Below are 17,855 nucleotides of genomic sequence, written 5' to 3'. Positions count from 1 at the left end.
CTTTATGTAGTGTTTTCCATCCTCTGCACCTCCTCCTACCCTCACCTCAGCCTCCCCTCCTTCAAGGCTCTGGTACACAATTCCCCTGACAGCAACATCTGAGAGTCAAGCCCAAGTGGCACAATTAGTTGAAGTTTTCTATCACATAATATTCTAGATTACTGCTTAAAGCACTTGTAAACAAAATGCCAAAGTGCTTTGCATAGGAGAGAGTTAAAAAGAAAGGCAGCGAGGGAAAACAGTAACCTCCTCATAGCAATGGGCAAACAGCTCACAAAGCTCCTCTCCTGCCTTAGAAGTGAACCTGTAATTAGTGTTTGCATGCTACCTGCTCTGTGCCTCACACATCATCCCAGATAAACATGGTAGATTTTCTGTCCCCATTTTCTGGTTGATTGGAGGAGGAAAGTGAAGAGGTCTCATCATTTCAAAGCCATGATTTAGAACAGACTCCTGTGGCAATTACACAAAGTGCTTTGAAGAACTACATCAGCTTACAGTGATCGTTTAGGGTTGGGCGTAGATCGTACAGAGTCCTCCATCAGAAGGCTGCCAGCAGTCATACAGAAACAACCTCCTCTTCACAGGCGTGCCTCAACTTATAGGCTCAAAAGCGACCGTTCACAGTCAAATCAAGCTTTCAGTCTGTCAGACTCCACACTCACACTAACATCTTTAATGATGCACTTAGGCACAGCAGTGCTTTTGTGCTGAATGCTAATGGGTTATAGTTTCCTTTATGACCGTTCTAGTTTAGTGTTACCACGCTACCATGTGTTCCCCCTTAAGGCGAGACTAGTGTTTAACATTTAACCTTGAAAACATCCCAAATGTAGTCAGTTACAACGCCAAGCTTTACAACCTCAGGCCTCATGTATCACTCTGGAGGATTTTAAAATCCAGTAGGGTTGTCACCCTGTCCATAACACCAACCTGTGCTAAAATCTCTCATCTGCAGCTCTCCCAACTCACCAAATGATACGTCCATCATGGTCATAGTAACACCAGATGGTGTCTTTAGTGAATGTGCCACACTTGGAAACTGTTGAAAAATGGAGTTGAGCCTTAAAATGAAGCCAGTGCAGAAATAGCAAAAACAAATGCAACAAATCAAATGGCACTTGAAGCTGGTTTCAAAGCAAGTCGATGCCAATAGAGTCCCATGATGACATCCCCAACTTTTCAGCAGAATTAAACATATTTACACCCTTTTGCAGAACATTTTTGGTCTCTTTTCCTTAAAATTATATATATTTTACGAGTGTGACCGTTCTAAGTGACAGGGGGTGTTGATATAATCTTTATATGAAAGATTAACATATTTTAACATAGCCATTGTCAACCAAACAACTTTAAACTTTAAATATTTCGGCCATAATCCTTTTTTTTTCCTTATTAATAAACCTTGATACCTGGATGCTTATACAGTTCAGATCTATAATTCAAAGAGTAGCCCTGCACTAAAGCTAAACCTCCTTTATTGTCCATTTTACATTAAAGGCAACCATAATTTACAAAATGAGCAGTAAGTTTCTATAAAATAAAACTTGAAAGAAGTGATTAAAACCATTAACTCGTTAGGAAAGCCTTTACTGAGATCATAAACACTGCAGGCTTGTGTCCAACTTAAGAACTTATTCCCATCAGGGGAGTTTAAAAAATGTAGGGTGGAGGCATTTTGGCTTTGGCTTCATTTTTCAGGGCCAGAAGCTACAGCCATCTATAGTCTGTGGGTGCCAGCTTATATCTATTAGATAACACATTTTTCTGTCTGGTTAATTATAATGTCAGTCTATCCTCCAGTTCTGATGATGTTGTATATTTGCATGCATTTAACACTAATTAGCAGCTATTTGTTGCTGTGTCCCATACAGCCGATGTTTGCAACTTGTTCATCAAGCATGCTAATGTAGCTAACTGTTAGCTTAGCACTCCAGCCTCTGATCTTATTCTGGCTCCAAAAACAGCATGGCAACAAGCATAATGCCAGAACTGAAGCCTGAAAACAACATCCACAAACTACTGGGTGACATCTATTAAAAAAACATGTCACTAAAAAGGCTAAGTGCTATCAGTGCATAATCACAAAGATTTATCACCTTGACTTAAAACTGAAATTTGCATCCTTGATTTAAAGAAAAGGCCTACTGTACCAAAGATGTAGTTTTGTGTGAAGTTTGTCACCATATTGTTTCAAATGTCACATTTTCTGGGGATATGCTAATGTCAGCTGTCAGCAGAACATGGCTCAGCATGGATCCCAATCATGTCTGTCAAAACTTTAAATCTCAACACTATTCAATTAAATCAGAGCATTACTGGAGGACTCTAAATGATGTTTTCTAAATGAGCCACATGCTGCTCATTTGACAGAACTGACCTTCAGTCAATCAATCAATCCAAAAATAAATAAATAAATAAACAGAGTGGAAAAATCCAAAGTCTTGTGACGTAGAAAAAAGGGTTATAAAAACGCATCTAAAAAGAAAACAGGCCAAACTCACAAATGATTTATTAGATGCTTTGAATGGGAAATGCTTCTTATCATGGTTATCGTCCACTGCATGAAAACACAGCTGCAATCCAAATGCTCAGTCGCTGTGAGCATGTGCACTTATGAATGCCTGTTAAGGTGTAAAGAGAACACTATACAATATCTATACAGCTCAACTGGTATTTAACGACTCGGTTAGCTCGAAGCATGATGTGTTAAGTACATTAAAATCAGAAATAAGACTTCAATCCTGAAGACACCAGACAGAAGGAAATCTTCTGTTTTATTCTTACGTGCAACACGCTAGAGAATGCATTTGACTGCATGCACTCATGCATACGTTACTGTACCACAGGCAATATAACAGAGCTGATTAATGCTTCATTTAAACATCAAAGCTGTCAATACAGAAATCTATAAAGGAAACAGAACATATTAATGTACCAGGAAATTAGTACATTAACTATCAAATAGTCAATTACCTGAACTGCTCACAGTCAGTTCACTGTTAATCTGAATAAACCTTTAATTAAGTAATGTTTTCACAAAATAACGGTCTGCAACACCAGTTACTTGTGTAACTGTAATTAAAGTTGCTAAAATACTTTACATACAAAAAGGTTCAGATGAATATGAGGAGACATGATGGTGAAACCTGTCAAAATATGTTGGAAAGCTCATTATGTTAAAAAAAAAAACTATACATAACACAACAACTGATTTGATCCATTTCAGTCTGACTTTAGGGGAAAGAATCAGTACAGGAGCTGTTTTATTGCAGTTAGGCTTATGAACAGCACTTTAACTTTTGCTCTTGTTATTTTACTGGACCTGACTGTAGCTTTGATTTTGCCAACCATTCGCTTCAATAGAGTGAAGCTGGCTACACACTGGAGACCTTACTGGGCAAGCAAGTACAAACGACATATCCACTGAAATGGGCAGGAAATAAACTCATCTCAATCCTCAAGGAAGCAACCGAAGTGACTACCAATGAGAGTGAAGATTACCTTTGACTGACTGGTAGTAAATAAGCATCGCCTAGGCAACTGGGGCCATGTTAGAGCCATCAGTTTCAACGTGATGTGTGACAAGCTAATCGCTGCTAATGTGAGATGGTGTAGATGGAAAGGCACTCGAGTGGCTCTTATGCAGTTTATCAAACAGAGTACATCTTAACACGTGGGATCCCACAGGGCTCAGTCCTTGGACCTGTTTTGTTTCCTTTATATCTGCATCTATTCAGCCATGTAATCCATTATACACGAGTGTCTCTCTTACGAACTGTGTACCTTTAATTCTTACTGCTGAACTCTGATAAAAACTTAAGTCCTCATTATTGGTCCTGATCATATTTCTAATAATGTTAGTCCCCTTTGTTGGACAAGTAATAACTGAGTAAAAGCAATCTGCTAAAAACTTGACATTATTTTCAATCACCGACTCAGTTTTAGCCACATGTCCAAGTCTAATCCATTTTTGCTTCATACAAAATGACTCCAGACTGCAGTTTAAGATTAAATCACTCCACGCTATGGCTCCACTTTAGATCTCAGAATATCACCCTCAGACTCTTCACAGCAGACAATCGATTAAAGGTTCCACAGTCCAGTCTTTAAAACAAAGGGACACTGTGCTTTCACTGTTTTAGCCCAAAACTGTTGGGCAATTTTTCTTTGACCATTAGGCTCAACACAATCAGGTGCTATTGAAAAAAAAACCTACCTCTATAAATGGGCTTTTGTATAATGTTTTACAGTATTTTCTTATATTTTTAGCCTTGCCTGCATTGCCTATTGTTGTTACACATACTGTATATATGTCACTCTCTATAGTGAGAATGCAAAAACATAAACAGGAAACAGAAAAATAGAAGAGCAATGGAAGAATTTTTCCTCTCACAGAAACATTGACACCTATGGGTTTTTTTCTTTTTAACTCAGGTGATATGTAGTTGATTGAGAACAAGTGATTTAATTAAAAGCAACAAAAAGTCACTTAAGATGAGTCACTTCCTGCATTAAAGGCCAGCAGCTGAGCGGTTATCCGGGTTAGTTCATATAAAGCATGCACTCCTTTCACACCGCTAACAGCTGTAACTGATTCAGCAGTGGCTTAGCCTCCGCTCACACTCAACTGCACCTTTGCAGAGCAAGCACAGTCTGTAAATCACTTAATATGACCTTTAAAAACAAGTCCACCCTCATGCATTTCATTTTAAGATTGGTTGCTTCAGACCAAATTGGACAATAACACACTGGCTGGCAGCAAAAGGTGAAATAAGGCTACTCGGCATTGTGAGACTTCCCATGGACAAAATCTCTACTCAGACAGCAGAGCAGCACAAACACAGCCTAATTATCTGTGCTGGGTCACTGTTCCTGCTGCTCAGCACAATCTCTCACTCCACAAACCAACGGCCCGTCTCTGGGTATTATTCATGTCCTCTTTAAAGCATCTCTGCTGCAGAGCAAGGATACAACCAAAGCTGTCACTTCTCCCCTTGCTGATCACCACTGATAAATAAGAGTAAGAAAAAAACACAAAGAAGAATTCATATAATGTCAGTATAATGTAACAGAGGCACAACATATAATATGTTGCCCAGTTTTTCCAGTTTTCTAATTGGTTTTTATTTTCATTCACTCAGTAAAAGGACTAGATGTTACAGTCCCTGGTAATGCATTGCTTTAAATAGAGAAAATCTTTCAGGGATGGCTGTTATGAGGAAAAGTAGCCCAGAAACTTTACCAGCGGCACATATCGTTGTGTGCCTCAACTTTCGGTCTTTTACCCAGGCTAATCTGCCATGTTTCCTTGGTTAGGTTTAGGGGTTAGAGATCTGATCTAAATTATCATATTAAAATTTGGGACACATCGTCAGCAGTGGACCTTGGATTCATCAGGTGTTTTGGCCATTATCTCCAAGGAGGCCCTGCCAGGGCTGATCAGGCCCCGGAGTGTGTCAGTGGTTTATGTTAACATTGTTATTTCTCTTCTACTTTCTCCTGTTTAGGTTTCTACAATTTATTCTCTATTCAATGCAACTGAGAAATACTTACCTCTTTAACATTTATGGAGCCTCGTTTTAATTTAATTTTCACTTTTGGCTTTTAATTCAGTTTAGTTTCAGTTTGTTTCCAGAGTGCGTTTGTTTATTCGTCTTTAAAAATGTTTAGTTTTACTTTAGTTTCTATTAGTTTCAGTGCTATTTCTAGTCCCCATTAATTATTATTGCACAGAGGACATATGTGAGAACAGCGTTCAGGAAAAGCACGTGACTCACAGTCTTGTACACACCAAAGTCTGATCAGGAAACAAACACTGAAACTAAGAATATTTCCTGTATATATCTTCAAATTTTATTTCAGTTGGTTTTCCAAGTTCACAAAATTGCAGTTTGAATATTTTTCAGTGGTTTCATTTTTATCTTTGTTACCTGAAATATTTTTTCCCACGTTTTGACATTTAGCTTGGCAGAGCAGATCCTAAAGAAGGTGAATGACTCCCCAATCAAAGCGACAAATGGCTTTTACGTCCACTGGACTTTTCTCATCTTGCTGACTACTGAAAGCTGCTCTTTCCTGTCGACACACATTTACACAGATCTTTCTAATACGCGCATTGATGATTACCTGTCACACGGCCATGTTACAATGACCATTTAGCCCAATATTCATGTCTCTGAGCCCGCGGTCAGATATTTGTTTTTCATAATTTCTCCAACAGAGGTCGAGCAGGGCCCAGCATGCACTCCAGATTTATTCAGGAAGTCAGCATAATTGTAAAGTAATATAACGCTATCAAAAGCCCATCCAACACTTCATCGAGCATATGGCAGATTGTGCTCAGCGCACTTCATGCTTGCTAACTAACAGGACCTTCATTAAAATTCTGCTTGTGGCCATGGCCTGCAGAGCAACAACAGGAAATGTCACATTTCCTCGCTGCCAGCATTATGGACACGCTACACAATGACATCACCGGTGGCGGCTGCTTTCCTCTCCAAATGATGAAGAAATGGCTGGCAAATTGAGACCAGCTGCACCTGAAGTGTTGTGAGGATTCGTAGTACCAATAATGAACTGGATGTGACCTATTCAGCAGCTGCTCTGGCAACCCTACAAATTGGTGCATCAAAGGCAAAGTGATTAGCATTTCATGGTTTGGAAGGTGAGATAAGCAGGAATGGTTATGTAATTATTGTTCTGGACACCAAGCAGCTCCGAGTCCAGCTCGTCTGGATCTCAGTGCATGACACACACTCCAATAACCTGCTCTTCTTTCTGTAGTAACCTGAGGGTTTGTTGGTGCCATAGAGATGTGATTGTGTGATAACAATCATGAAATACCAGCTGTGTTCAACCATATGCCACGCGCACACATCAGTTTGCAGAGAGAAGTCACAGTGGGCTTAGCCGAGAGGCCGCAGGTTCAGTATGTGCCGTCACATGCTGTCGTTAAATAATGTGCACCACGAGCATGTCGCCCCCCAAAGGACAGAGTTGTAGAAGTTTACACACTCATAGGGATTTGACAGTATAGCTCTGCTGTCATGTGAACCAGTGGCCTGAATTTCCCCTCATAATAATAAGGCTTTGGGGGGCTTTCACAGAGGATTTGAAGGGAGTTTAGCATGAGAGACATGCGAAGAGAGCCTGAACTGTCTCATGTGTTTGTCCCTGCAGCTGGTGAGCGAGCAACAAGAGAGCCGCCCGCTTCTAAGCCCTTCTATCGACGATTTCCTCTGCGAGACCAAGTGCGATGGGGTTTCCCGCCCAGTTACTTCCAACACAGCCGGTACAGCACTTTTATTTCCGCATTTAAGCTGATGATAATGTGCTTACATCAAGTATTTTTCTTTCATTTGTACAAGCATTATATTTAAATCTACTCATATTTAATAGCCAGGAAAACCTTTCTGAGCCATGTTGGGACTAGAACAAATGGATGTCACTTCCTCTTTTTATCCAACACGGCCAAAATCCTGGAGACGAGTTTCTTTCTTTTATATAATTTACCTGTGCCTCAAGTCAGATCAATAGACCTTCATATATTATATGATATTTTGATTCTTCACTGTCCACAGGTTGCACTCAGTGATGCCCAGTGCTTGCACAAACATTAGCTGTTGAAGGATGTACTGTATATATATATTAAAAAAAAGGTTTTAGCATCTAACAAAGGTTCATTCTAACATTTCCTTTTCAGCTCTATTTGCAGTTTTAACACTATCCCTACTAAACACCCCAGTAATCAGTTTTATTCACCTCATACAATAATGTTTCCTGTGATTCTCACACATTATAGTGGACTGATTTATTTTCTACTTCAAACATTAAAACTGACTATATTTAAAGAATTATAATACAAATGTATTATAATTAGTGCTTTAAACGATTGTTTGTGCTAAAATAATCTGGATCAGACTCACTGTTGAGAAACTCAACCATCTGACATTAACAGAAGCTGAACACCATCTTGATTTCCGCATGGCATCGTTTGCAGATCAGACAGCTGACACATGTCATCTCTCGTCAGCTGAGAAAAATGCTGTGAGCAACTCTGTCTCTCCCTAATGGAAAAATCATTATGTTTAGGAACATAAACTGCAGAACTGAGGGATTTATTTCTCATTGTGATTTGGAAATAAGAAGTCAAAAATAAGAATAAAACTCTGTGTTTAGGCAAATTTCACTGGGTACAGTCTCCTGCTGCTGCAGTTTGCAGCTACATAAAATGATGCAGGTGAAGCAAATTTTAGGTTTGATTGTTTGTGAACTTGTTTTCATGCTGGATGGAAGTTTCCGGAACCACACGACACTTAACAAAATCGAACAAGCAAAGATAATTACGAGCTCAAGTATGCTAATCCACATGAGTCCTCCGTGATGATGCTTTCTCTGTTTCACTTCCATCTGCTGTTCAGGTCGACAGCAGCAGGTTTTTTTGCTCTTCTGAGTCTTAAAAACCTCCACAGTTAATTATGAATTGATGTCACAGGTATCTGGGGTTTAGAACCGAGTCAATTATACATCTATTTAAATTTGTGATTTAAAAGAAAACAGCGCAGAGGTTTGGGGGTCTCCATCCGGACCAATGCAGCTCTGACATTAACGCATTCACAGAAAGTCGCTTCACCAACACTCTTCTGCTCTCATTTTTTCCTTTTGTCATCACTTTGATGTTTACTTGCTAGTTTAAATAGTCAAAGGAAGGCTTGAAGGATGTGTCATTAACAATGTGTTCTTTATAAAACTGCTAAATATAAACGAATCAAAATGTAAATTAAAACAAACTAATTCTGGCTGAAAATCCTGAGTTTGGGACCACCAGCCTCTACCTTTCTTTCACCTGCACTCCCGTCGGAGCTACTTCCTGTCCTTAAATCACAAGGTGATGTGGTAGGATTGTGTCAATACATGATATTCTTGGGAATTGAAGTTTGAAAAGTGATTGCCAAAGATGACATTTCGATTGTTACTAGTAAATTAAACATTAAACAAATTAAACACTGATGTGTGCACACTTGGTCCATTCTTGGATCGTTGCACACTTGAATGTGAGTGTGGGGAGTAGCTTCCTTCATCAGTCACAAAACAACAGAGTGTCATTTTGTCTACTGGCTTGATTTTAGTTTTTGTAGTTGTGTCAGGCCTTTCGTTTTGTGATGATGGAGGGTCAATGGAAATTGTACTTATTAGTCAGTATAATCTTTCAGTGATATAAGTTTGCATATGGTAGAATACTGCATGTAATCATTTGTGTTTAGAAGTATATAGTTGGTGACATAGTGAAATGTTTCATCCTAGGGGGCCTGTAACACTTTAAGGTGTTTTAGCGTCCACCCCCACATCCTGGAGAAGTGTTTTAGAGTATATTTCTTAACATGGAGGGTTACACATCCCTCTAACTTTGTGGCCAATAATATGTTCTCTCTCCACTGCAGCAGCGAGTCACCGCTGAACAGTTTGGTCTTTGTCCAAATTGTTTCACACACCCAGAGCTCTGACGTGGCCCGATGGAGACCACTGGTACAAGATAATCAGCTGTAATTTGTCATTATGTTTTGGCTCACTGGTGTCAAACTGAAGAGATCAGGACTCTCGATGTCTCAGTGGTCATACTTGTTTACTACAAACCCACTGGCCGCTACACAGTAACTACTTCTAAATGCTTACTGAGGAGGTTTCTTCCTGTTAAAAGGGAGTTTTTCCTTCCCACTGTTGCCAAAGTGCTTGCTCATAGGGGGTCATGTGATTGTTGGGTTTTTCTCTGTATCTATGAAGCGCCTTGAGGCGACTTATGTTGTGATTTGGCGCTATATAAATAAAATTGAATTGAATTGAATTGAATTACTGTGCGCTGTATTTCTTCCTAGCATCATCATTTCAAGGAGACTCTGGGTGGCAAAACAATTTTTACATCACTGTCTCTTCATAAAGCGTTCGTGATTCTTTTGATGCTGGAAACTCTTCAGGCAAGCATCCACACGAGTGTGTCTCCCTTGATTTCTAATTGTATTTGTCATCTAAAGAGCACAAGGCTGGGAAAACGAGCACACTCTCTAATTATGTAGAGATTTCAGTCAACAAATACTCTCAGTTGCTTGACATGAAGCAGCAGCATGCCGGTTATGCAGTCACGTACCTGCACTTTTAAGCTCGTATGGCTCAAAAGACGTCGTCGGCTCCTCGGAGGCGAGCAAGAAAAGTTTGTGGGTTCCTCAAATATCCAGTGTATGAAAACGTTTTAGTGTGGGTTTTAGCAAGTCATGAATTTTTAATCTAACCTCACAAAAACATGTCATGTATTTGGTTTGCAGTGTTTCTCACTAAACTACTGATGGGAAATAAAGGAAGCGAGTCTACTGCAAAAGGACAAAATGCCACGATAGATACGATGCAAAGGTTTTTAGTCCCCACTCATTTCTTAATATTTTTGCTTCCAAGGAGCCAGACTCTCTTAGAATTTTTTAAATAGCCCTGAGCAGGAGTTCTTCAACCTCTGAAGATCTTTTTCATTTTTAGTCCTCTCCTTGTACCTGAGCATTTTCACAGTAATGTTTTCTTGTTTGTTGAGCCACCTAACATGACTCGTGCTTGAGTTACTGCACTGACCAAACTGCCTCCAGAGCCCGTCTCATCCTTAGCAGACCGTGCAGTCATTTGCAGTATATTTAGATTGGCTGAAAAGAGCAGCAGCAAATTTTTAGATGCCCACCTAAGGGGGAATACTCCAGCTTAAGTACCGCTGACAGGTCTACATGCCACGTCAGAAACCGTGCCGATCAAAATCAAAGCCCGTGGTGCACAAAAAGTGAAGCCTGCTATTCAGTCTCATTACAAAGTTTTACAAGTTTGATGCAACCTCGAAGGCCTCTTAAAGTAAAGACGCCAATAAAGTCGCAAATTACATTTGAGATAAGGAGATGGTCAACTCACAGATTACTAATTTTTAAAAAAGACCAGAGTGAGGGGGGAAAGTACTCTATGAAAATTTAAGTGCAATCCAACACTCCAACAGATTTGATCAAATTAGAACACGTTTAATGAATGCAGTTTCCATGGCTATCAATGATCCTTCAGATGACAGATGAGAAGCTAACCATGTGCCATCTCCTCACAGTTCTCTCTTCAACTCTGGACCTGCTAGATCTCAGCGAACCTGGAGAGAGGAGGAACAGCAGGGACAGAAAGAGTGCCCTGTTATCCCAGGGAGACAGCCAGAAGAACACCTCACACAGGAAAAAGACAGATGAGACAGAGCTGATCCAGGTGGAAGTTGAACATACGGCACCAAGCATGCGAACCCCAGAGAGGGCATCACTGGACTCAGGTAGAGAGACGCTCCAAAGTTTGGGTGATTTTCTGTCAGTAACACTAAATCACACTTAGTATCAGGGATGACCTGCTCCAATAAAACTGAATCCACTCCACGCTGCCAACACTAATGTGCAAACGTGGTCAATCCTTCATCAGCCTCCACTCGAGCCCTCTGACACACCTTATAACTTGAACAACTACAACTCCCATCATCTTGTGTGGAAGTGACCTCACACGTGCACAAGAGTGGCCACAGAAGCACTGAGTCGATTTAATGTAATGAAAGGGATAAAAGAAAAGAAACAGCCAGTTCCTTTTGTGTTTGAAAAGGTTAAAGTCTGTAACTGTGCAGAGCGAGTGTGGTGAATAACTCATGGGAGGGAGACTGGTTATAACTGTGATGTCATTTAAAGCAGAACTTTGTGTCCTGATAGATTTGTGGACAGCTGATCGTCTTCTCGTTTTTTAAATTTGTTTAGATTTGTTTTGTTTTTTAGCTAATTATTTGTACTCTCAGAAAGACGTGTTAAAAGGTTTGTGTTTCAAAGCTGGAAAAAATAACTTATCTTTGAAAATTAGTGTCACCATTTAATTGCACACCAAACCTGATTAATTTAGCTTTTTGTCTGAACACATTAGCGTTTCCCCAAATTAACAGAAAGTGGAACATCTGTGTATGTTTCACGGGCAAATTTGAAATGACATTTCTTTGTTTTTCCATGTTTCACTTTGGTTTTTTGTTATGTTATTACTGTCACCAGTTACAATTGGCTCACTGGATAAATGGGAAGAATTGAATCCCAACCCTGAAAGAAATGGCAACAGAAAATGGAAGCTGGAGAGACGACGTTCTTCTAAAAATTCATCTAATGAGTTTCTGTGGTAGGTCCTTACCTCTATATTACTCTGACTGGATAATAATCATATCATCTTTTTCATATCTGTCCAGCATCATTATTATTTACACTGGAAATCTGAATTCCCTGTCAGATGTCTAATAATCAGTAGCCAAAGTCTCAGAGCTTACGCAGCTTTTTGTGCATTAAAATTTGTGTCACTTTGTAGGAAAAATGTCCTTCAGACTTGTTTTTATCCCACCTCTAAGAACCGTCTTAGGCTACGTTCACACTGCAGGCGAAAGCACATCAAATCCTGACCCTGCGACTCATATCCGATCATGGTGTGACAGTGTGAACGGCACATTGAGAGACCAGTGTCGGAGTGTTAAAGAACAGCTTTGAAATTCTCATGAGTTGTTTGCAAAAGAAAAATCACCATCATATTGCAGCTATCCCTTCGGCGCCAGCTGTGGGCTCAAGGCTGGAGCCGAACAACACCACCCTGATAACGACTGTGTTGAGTCTGTTCTTCCCATTCCCTGCAAGGCCACCTGGGTTGGCTGGAAGACTGTTTACTTAGCCTAGCAGGGCGAAGGACAGTCTCAGCTGAACTCTGGACACACACACACACACATATACACTGATAAGCACTCACCGACGCATCACCCTCCCTACCCCGGATCCAACGCCACCTCCAACGCTTACCTCCCATCCGTTGTGGACACCGGGTCAGCTGGAGGCGCAGTCAAAGATTGCAGCGGTCCCAGATCAGATGTACACACTGGAACACTTTCCCATGTTGCTGTCGGTGTTTATTGTGCTATGGTGTGTTGATATCTGTGCATTCCTGTACTATCCTTCTGTGTTACACATTTCCATGTTTTTTTCCTGCTACCTGGCCTGACCTGTCTCCCCAATGTGATGTTTGTGTATTGTATGTACGGTCGGCAAGGTCTGTCATCTCGGTTGTGGGCAAAAGACCTGCAACTGACAAATAAAGGCTCTCTCATCTCATCAAATCCGATATTTTCAAATCCGATCTGGGTCACTTTCGTATGTGGTACTGAATCCGATACATATCCGATGTTTTAGAAAGCGACTGCTGTTTGATGGTCATGGCGCATTAAATCCGTCTTTTACGTCACTGACACAAGACAGACGCCAACTATCAGCGCCCAGGAAGACGTTGTGAACACTTCCTGTTTGTTGGGAAGACGATGTTGGAGAAACGTGAACATTTTATTTGTACTGCTCCTCTCTAAAACAGTCATACGGATAAACTGTAATAAGGATAATTATTAGGCCATATGTAAATAACTTTACACTTATAATTATAACTTAGAGCAAAATTGGGAAACGTAAAGTCCGAAGTCTTTATATTAAGGCCATCAGTCAAACACTACTGCTTGGTCTGGGTTGTGTGTGACGTCTTCTTTTGCGCATGCGGACGCGTTGAGCGTTCACACTGGAGACCGTTTGCTGTCACATTGTATTTGTAGTGTGAACAAGCAGACAAAAAAAAATCGGATTTGATCAAAAATTCAGAATTGAGCATCAAGACTTGCAGAGTGAACGTAGCCTTAGTGTCTTTATGTTCAGGGTTTTTAGGCCCACGACTTCCTTTGCTTGCTTCTTGTTAGACAAACAGTCCTGCTGAACATTTTAGGTAACTGAGGAAACATTACTTTAGTAGACGGTGAAACAGGGGAGACCGAATGTTTGTCCACCTGTTGATTATATAGTGTTTTATCTGCTATTGGCAGAGTTCAAAGGTAAATATTTACCATGGTGATGTTTTATGCAAACATGTAATAAAATTACATTTTTTTACTGCCATTTTCTAATTATTCATCTTTAAAGCTCTACTGCCAACATGTTTAACATGCTGGCTCATCCCAGTCCTCTCTCTTTTTTCTTTAGGTCCATAGATTGTAAACCACAGATAGACTCGTCAAATAAGAATACCCTGGAAGCAAACACCAAACTGGAACCAGAGTCTGCACTGGCGTCACAAGTAAGTGCTCGGAGTGTGAGTGGAAGGCAGGAATCCTCATTAATGCACTGTGTGCGCACTCGAGGTCTTTTTTAACTGAGAAAGCTTTCCACATCTCCGACATTAGCGTTTCCCTTTCCAGAACCCCCCCCAGCACCACCACCCTCCTTGAGAAAATCAAACTACATGAACATACAACTGCAGGAAAAGGCTGTGGAACCTCCCAGCATTGATTGCCTGTCATGTCCTGAGTCTTTGTCTAAATCACACTTATAAACAAGTACAAGTGACCACATTAATGTCACACATTCTTACTTTGTGTAGGCTTTGTGAATGTCTGAGATCCTGATGTTTCCAAAAACTGACATCAGAGCTTCAGTTTCAGAAGCTGGAATCAGAAGAAGAGCACGCCGCTGTAAATAAAGGCCGTCAAAATGCTTCTTGACATTCACGTAAAGATTTCATGATGGGACAAATGGGACTCTATAGGAAAGATTATTAAGAAGCATGAAGCTGTAAAATGCCATAGAAGAGACTTTTTCAACATCACTCCATTTTCTAAACCACTGTTTATCAAATTTTGAGACCCATGGAGCAGACGCCAGGCAGGGAACACCCTGGAAACATCCAGGACAGGTTATCAGTTACCATTTCATGCTCCATATTGCACCTACAGTCAATTTAAAATCTCCAATAAAACTAACAGGGTGGAAGTCAGAGTACCCAGAGATGAGCCACATACGCACAGGGAGCTGGAGGAAACTGAGGAAATTTTCCCAAAAGAGGGAGTTCTGCAGGGATTATTTTAAAAAAGCACTAATCATCTTCAAAAATGTCTGTTTTTGTGACTCTGATAAAGATTAGTCCAGATGTTAGGAGTAATCAGTGCAGAAATCCTGGTCATTCCAAAGGGTTTACAAACTTTTTTACTGTATTGTTCTGATTGTTGCACTGTTATATACGTTTGAAGAACTGATGACTTAAGCTTTATTTACCAACTGCATGTTTATGTTGTGTTACAATGAAAGTTTGTATCTAATAAGACACCCTACTGTGTGTTGTTTACCCATCATTTTGTCCTAACACCTACAATTCTTCCATTTCAGCTCAACAGGCAGTATATTAGTGGAAGACATGTAAGCCTCCCTATGCATCCTTTCATATAACACTGAAAGACTTATACATTTGTACCAGTGAAACAGCATCACACCTTCTCAGAATATCTGGCTCTAAAGACCAAAAACAAGGTGACTGTACTGAGAGCAAAAAGTAAGATAAAGATCAAAGTTGGCTTGGGATGGATTCCTTTGTGGTGCTACTAGGTCCAAATGTCAAGCGCTTTCTGCCTTAGTTGGTGTCTCTGTGTAGGTCTGCATAGGGGTCTTGTTTTCAGACGCCATTATTAGATTAATAGCCTATGAATTATTCAGCAGCCTTACTCCAAACCCATTAGTGTTGAGCTCACCGAGCTAGCTAAGCCTATATCACCTTTTCAGCACACTGATAAATAATAGATTTGGGATTAAAGATAGCTGTCCGAGACGGGGGCCGGGGAGCTATTGGCAAACAAACACACCAAATTTGTTTTGCTCAGGAGTTACATTGTAGCTCGCTGACAGAGATACTGTAAAGAGTGGTTTTAGCTTCCCACACAGCAGGTACAACACGCACACAGAAAAAAAATGCATGCAAAGATGAGGCGGGTCCTGCATGAGATTTACATACACGAACTAACACAAGTGTATAACTCAACCTTCAAAGGAAAAATCCACCCTCGTTATTTTGTGGAGTTAAACATCAAGGAGGAGAAAGAATCGTCATTTTATATGTTTATAAACATGAAAAGAAATCTTTTTATGATGCAGTTACAGTGCATGCTCACTGTGAGCTCCAGCTTCACGCTTCAAGGTTTTATTGTTTCCTCAGTCCCTGCTTTTAAAGAGCTCATCCAACTGTAATTTGCCAGTAAGTCCTCATCCTATCAAGCCTTTAGTAAAAACATCATGTCTTAGAAATATAAGAAGGGCAACTGGAGGGCACATCCTCTGCCAAGACCAATGTCTGAAAGAAAGATTTCAACATTTAAAGGACTCTTGCTTGGCACACGCTCAGCCTCTGTGCTAGCCTTCATGAAATTAGCTTTTGTGGTTTTTGCATAATCTTGATAAAAACAGACCGAAAACAAATGGCCTCCACCTCAGTGCCTGTCCTGGCAATCCCATCTTACATTTTTCTTTATCATCACGAGCTCAATAGCTCTGCAGAGCAGTCTGGTGCTTACTTACTTCCACTGCTTTTACAGAAACATTTTGCATTTTAAATGCAGATTCTTGGGGTTTCCTCTGGGCAGCAAGAAAAAGAAAACACAGACAAACAACAGCTGGAAAAAAGCAAAACAATAAATACCAACAGGAAATAAGACACTGCTTGAAATTCAGGGCTCATTATTTTAAACCTGAATACGTATTTGTTTTTTTAGCTATGACTATGTCACCAATCGACAACCTCTGTGTGCATGACTGAGAAAAGTCTCATTAAAAACAATTCTGCAAAAGAAGAAACATTCCTCAACAGCGATGTGAGAGACTCATCGCCAGTTATTGCAGAGGCTTGATTGCTGTTCTTAGTTATCAGGTTTTCACACAGGGTTCCTATAAGTTTGGACACACCTTCTCATTTCATGGTTTTTCTTTATTTTTACTACTTTCTACAGTGTAGATACAAACTGAAGACTTAAAATCTATGAAGCAACATATATGGAATTACCCAGCAAAGACAAAAATGACAAATAACTCTAAACATGTCGTATATTTTAGAAAGCAGCCATCCTTTGCTTTGTTGACAGTGGGTTAGGGTTTGTTGGGGTTTTATTCAAAACTGAAGGCACACTGAACCAGCATGGCTACCACAGCATCCTGCAGCCACACACCATCCCATCATTTATTTTCCAACAGCACAATCACTCCACACTCACCTCCAGGCTGTGTGAAGGCTGTTTGACCAAGAAGGAGAGTGATGGAGGCCTGGCCTCCAGTCACCTGACCTAAACCCAATGGAGATGGTTTGGGATGAGATGGAGCGCAGAGTGAAGGCAAAAGGACAATCAAGTGCTCAGCATCTTTGGAAACGCCTTCAACACTGTTGGAAAACTATTTCAGGAGATGACCTCATGAAGCTCATGGAGAGAACGCCAAGAGTGTGCAAAGCAGTAATCAAAGCAAAGGCTGGCTAGAATCTAACATGTTTTGAGTTATTTCACACTTTTGTCTTCTACATAATTCGTCTGTGTTCATTCCTAGTTTTGATGCCTTCAGTGAGAATCTACAATGTAAACATGAAAATAAAGAAAAACCATTGAATGAGAAGTTAATAGTGTATACACTACCAGTCAGGTGGTGTATACACGATTAACTGATGGCCAAGGCAACGCCCAATCACATCATCAGGTTGCACTGTGTGAATTGTAACCATGTAATCTAAATTCCATCTTGTTATGAACTAAAAGTGAAAAGTGTGGAAAGAAGCCCAAAAAACAACCACCAAGGATTTGGAATAAAAGTTGTTAAAATGTTGTCTGGTATGAAACTACAGCAGGACTGGAGATCTCACAGCAGAATAGTAAATCTCGCCACATTTCTGATTTAAGCTGAAGACAGGAAACTGTGACAGAGCACTTTCGGGTGGATTTTTCCTTAAGCAATCCA

General features: G+C 40.3%; 1 protein-coding gene across 5 annotated transcripts in view; it reads left to right on the top strand.

Moving 5' to 3' along the window:
- pex5la (peroxisomal biogenesis factor 5-like a) overlaps positions 1-17,855 on the top strand; it is a 120,230-nt gene that overhangs the window by 69,972 nt on the left and 32,403 nt on the right. For 4 of the 5 annotated variants that reach the window (XM_004570229.4, XM_004570227.4, XM_076880674.1 and 1 more), the window contains 5 exons: positions 7,183-7,294; positions 11,123-11,332; positions 12,081-12,201; positions 14,079-14,172; positions 15,258-15,287. In XM_004570229.4, the coding sequence (XP_004570286.1) occupies positions 7,183-7,294; positions 11,123-11,332; positions 12,081-12,201; positions 14,079-14,172; positions 15,258-15,287 (567 nt within the window). The remainder of the gene's footprint in view (positions 1-7,182; positions 7,295-11,122; positions 11,333-12,080; positions 12,202-14,078; positions 14,173-15,257; positions 15,288-17,855) is intronic. The other variant, XM_004570226.4, reaches the window with a different exon arrangement.

The sequence above is a fragment of the Maylandia zebra genome, linkage group LG23, assembly GCF_041146795.1.
Source record: "Maylandia zebra isolate NMK-2024a linkage group LG23, Mzebra_GT3a, whole genome shotgun sequence".
Classification (NCBI taxonomy): domain Eukaryota; kingdom Metazoa; phylum Chordata; class Actinopteri; order Cichliformes; family Cichlidae; genus Maylandia; species Maylandia zebra.
The sequence above is the reverse complement of the archived record's forward strand: the minus strand, read 5'-3'. Positions and strand labels throughout refer to the sequence as shown.